This window comes from Triticum aestivum, chromosome 6A, assembly GCF_018294505.1.
Source record: "Triticum aestivum cultivar Chinese Spring chromosome 6A, IWGSC CS RefSeq v2.1, whole genome shotgun sequence".
Classification (NCBI taxonomy): domain Eukaryota; kingdom Viridiplantae; phylum Streptophyta; class Magnoliopsida; order Poales; family Poaceae; genus Triticum; species Triticum aestivum.
This window is the reverse complement of record NC_057809.1, coordinates 298,964,694-298,969,064: the sequence shown is the minus strand read 5'-3', so window position 1 is coordinate 298,969,064 and position 4,371 is coordinate 298,964,694. Positions and strand designations below refer to the sequence as shown.

At 50.7% G+C, this 4,371-nt stretch overlaps 1 protein-coding gene across 1 annotated transcript in view; it reads right to left on the bottom strand.

Annotated features, from left to right (window-relative positions):
* LOC123127456 (NADPH-dependent pterin aldehyde reductase) overlaps positions 1–4,002 on the bottom strand; it is a 23,025-nt gene extending 19,023 nt beyond the window's left edge. Inside the window, exon 1 of the mRNA XM_044547177.1 lies at positions 3,705–4,002. Within this exon, the coding sequence (XP_044403112.1) occupies positions 3,705–3,941 (237 nt within the window). The 5' untranslated portion in view covers positions 3,942–4,002. The remainder of the gene's footprint in view (positions 1–3,704) is intronic.
* Positions 4,003–4,371: the final 369 nt, after the last annotated feature.

Sequence of the window (4,371 nt, the reverse complement as noted above, 5' to 3'; positions counted from 1 at the left end):
GCTGCTGCTGCCGCCGGTGACTCCGTCCCGTCCGCCGCGTACACGGTCGACGGGAGAGCAGGTCTCCGAAACCACGCCCTTCTGGTTCTTGTACGGGGTGAGGGGCGAATAGGTTTTTGGGCAGCGATTACGCGACTGCTCGCTTCCGATCGTCTACTTCCTCTACGTCCGCGTCGCCTTCATCATCACCATGTCCACCGACGCCGACCGTGCCGCCGCCGAGAAAGCTGAAGCCGACAAGAAGGTCGCCGAGGACGCCGCTGCTGCCACCAAAGCCGCGGCCTCTGCGTGGCCTACTGGAGGGTATAACTCGTTTATCCCGCTCCTGATTATTTTCATATTAGCAGTACTAGCAGTATGTGTAGATTTGTCTACTGTTTGCTTAGTACGTGCATGTTTAGATCAGAGTCAGTACGTCATCAACTTAGTCAATGCCATGCTAGTGATTTACTCATGGATTAATCTAATCGAGAAATTGCCTATTTACTCAACAAGTTTGACTTCCTCCATGCATCTTTCTTCTCGGCCACCAAATCAATGGAACCTATCAAACTCCTAACTCACAAGATACAATAGCCTTATCAGCATGACCTGCTGTCATGCCATCCTCCTAGCCATCCCGCTGTCTTCTGCGAGCACGCGGATCCTCCTCAATGGTGACCCTGGGCCCCCAATCTGGCACCACCGAGGCTTCCGGCAAGGCGATCCGCTGTCCCCACAACTTTTCGTCCTTGCCGTTGACGTGCTCGGGTGATTGATCAAGTGTGCCGTCTACCTTGGCATCCTGCAGCAGCTGCACCCGCGACACTCGATCCTGGCAATCTCGCTCTACGCGGACGATGTCGTGCTGTTCTGTCACCCCTCACCGGCTGAGATCATCACGGTGAGGGAGATCCTACAGCTGTTTGGCCATGCCTCCAGGCTCCACGTAAACTTCACCAAGAGCTCAGCCACCCTCCTCCACTGCGACCCTGACAAGGCCGCACCTGTTGTACAGCTCCTGGAGTGCCCAATAGTCGACATCCCCCTCACTTATCTGGGCATTCTCCTCACGGTGAGACGCCCTACTGCCGCGCAGCTGCAGCCGCTTGTGGACACGGTGTGAGGACAGCTCCCGTCGTGGAAAGCAGGGCTCATGAACAAGGCTGGACGCCTTGCGGCGGTCAAATCCGTCCTCTGTGTGATCCCCATGCACCCGCTGCTGGTCTTTGCACCACCAAAGAAAACCATCAAGCAGCTCGAGAAGACTGAGAAGGGGGTTCCTGTGGGCTGGGCGCGAGGCTGCCAATGGTGGCAACTGCCATGTTAATTGGCGCCGGACTTGCCGTCCAATTGAGCTGGGAGGCCTTGGCATCCCTGACCTGGAGCGCACCGGGCTGACCCTCCGTCGGTGATGGCTCTGGTTCAGCCGCAATGACTGCAACCAGGCATGGAGCAACTTAGACCTGCGGTTCTCTGCTGAAGAGCGTACTCTGTTCTTCGCCTCCACCTCTATGGCCGTGGGCGATGGACGTACCACCTTATTTTGAGAGGACCGATGGATCGACAGGCGCTCAAGTCAGCAAGATCGCACCACAGCTTTACGCCTGCATCTCGAAACGCTGCCGGAAACTGAGGACCGTCTCTGATGGGCTTCAGGCTAACGCTTGGGCTCACGACATCCATGGCACGCCGGGTGTTCACGATATCGGCCAGTACATCCAGCTCTGGCACGCCGTTGGGCAAACCATCCTGACCACGGAACCCGATCGCCTCCTATGGAAGTGGACTGCGAGCAGATCTTACTCTGCGAAATCCTGCCATCAGGCCACATTCGAGGGTTCTCTGCAAAATCCTGCTACCAGACCACACATTCCAGGCAGCTCCTGGAAGTTCATTTGGAAGAACGGGGCGCCCCCTCGGGTGCGCTTCTTCCACTGGCTCGCTGATCAGCACCAGTGTTGGACTGCTGAGAGCCTCGCACGCTGCGGCCTTCAGCACCACACTTCATGCCTCCTCTGCTGCCAGAGCACCAAGACGATGCACCACCTGCTGCTGTGCTGTCCGTTTCCCAAACAGGTTGGCAGCAGATGCTTCCCGGGCTCTGCATGTCTTGCACGCCGCCAGACCATGATACTTCCCTTCTGGACTGGTAGCACGCTGCAAAACAGCGCACCCCGCATCCCATGCGCAAGGGCCTCGCCTCCATTGCCTTGCTCACACCATGGATGATCTGGAAACACCGTAACGAATGTGTCTTCAAGGGCGCCCAATCTGGACACACTGTAAAGAATGTGTCTTCGAGGGCGCCCAACCTTCAGTCAGCAGCCTTGTTGAGAAGATTAAGGATGAGGCAGCGCTCAAGGCCAAAGCAGGTGCTTCAGGGCTTCGCAACACTCTGCCCCAGACCTGGGATGTACATTAATTTCCTGCATTTCTCACTCCCTGTACCTCTCAGGAGGACTGTAACTTGAACTCTGCCTTTTCAATGAAAAGAAACGCAGAAGTCTCTTTGCATTTTCTCAAAATCAGCATGTCCAAACAGGTCATTAGTTTCAAGCCATGTCCTAGGGTACACATCATGTCGCATTCACTTGCAGCTAAAGTAAGTATCATTAAGCTAAAAGCACTTAAGTCCCAATTGATTGGACAAGGTACCGGATAGCAACAAGACTCTGCACCCACTCTAGCACTGTAGGCATCACGGGATTGAGCTAAAATTGGCAACTAAAAACCAATTTCTCCATGTATATTTCTTTTCAACCACCAAACCAGCAGAACTTATCAAACTCCTAACCCACAAGATAAAATAGCCTAATCAGCATGTCCAAACAGGTCATTAGTTTAAAGCCATGTTCCACGGCACAGATTGCAAACACTTGGAGCTAAAATAAATCCTAGAGCACATAAAGTATTATTGTTCAACCAGCATGATTCATGAAAGCAAGCATGTAGCTACCAGACTCAAGACAACCCCCCAAAATCACATAATGCAAACATCAAGCTAAAGATACAAAACGCACGAAAATCTTTATTGGTTGGCTGAAGTAACATAGCAGCAAGATTTTAGAAATATTAAGTGATCGAATGGTGAAAATGTTAATTACCATAAGTTAAAGTGGGCCCGTTAGTTAATTTTGGGATTAAAACAAATTAACAGTAGCAATTTGCGCCTGTGAATGAGGGGATAATTAAAAATATGGTTCCCATGTCATATACAGCGCTATATATAAAGGAGGGCATTCCTGCACCTATTTGATCGTGGTATCGTTTAGGGTAACAATATCCTCCCAAATTTACTCCAAATCCAATCAGGAGTGCACTGGACGTTGATGTGTTGTGATCGACTACGCCGCTCCAATTCGTCATCAACCTCGGACACTACTTTGTCTACCGAGATGGCCTCTCCAAACGGAGGTATAATTATTCTACTACCCTCTAATTTCTGCATTATATCAAATTGTGTTCATGTATATTAGATAAGATCCGATTAGCAGTTGCACCGCCTCAATAGATCACTGGTAGTAAAAAACTACTCATATCATATTCGTTTATGATCCAAATTCGTTTATTGTACGAATGGACGGATCGAGCTAAAATTGTTATCTAAATTTTCCTAGTATATTAAATGAAAAAGGCATCTCATATCACATCATTCAGGCACGCCCTGGTACAATACAATCAGTAAGCATGAGGTCAATAGGAAGAGGAATAGAGTGCATTACGACGTCAGCGACGGTGAGAAAGTGGCGAGACGGGGAACCCATCTCGGCCTCGAGGGAGCGGATGGGATCGGCGGAGCGGCCGCAGCCGACGACGGCGTGCCCCCGGCGCGCGAGCTCCAGAGCTAAAGCTCGGCCCAGCCCCCGGCTGACCCCCGTGATGAGCACCGTCCTCGGCCCCGCAGCGGCCGCTCGCGCGGCTGCCGCGCCGCCCCCGCCGCTCTTAGGCCCCGCCGTCATCTCGCCACCCTCCTCTCGTTGGCTCGTCCGTGTTGGAATGCCGGAAAACCCTATACGACGCTCTTTGCGTCCAATTGTCGACCGAACGCACAGGGCAATACCCCGCATCGCTAGATATGGGCCGGCCCATTGTACCAGAGCTAGCCAGCCTGTTTTGGGAACCTTCTAGAAGGTTCCCAGTTTCTTTTTTTTTTCTTTTTTCCGTTTTTCTGTTTCTTTTTCTTCCTTCTTTTCTGCTTTCTGTCTTTTTTGTTTCATTCAAAAATTGGTTGGAAAGTTCAAATTTTGTTCGTGTTTCTCAAAAATGTTCAAAATTTCAAAAAATGTTCGTATTTTAAAAAATTGTTCGGGCATTTCAAAATATGTTCTTGTTTTACAAAAAATGTTTGGAATGTTTTTGTTCAAATTTTCCACAATTTTAGAAAATGTT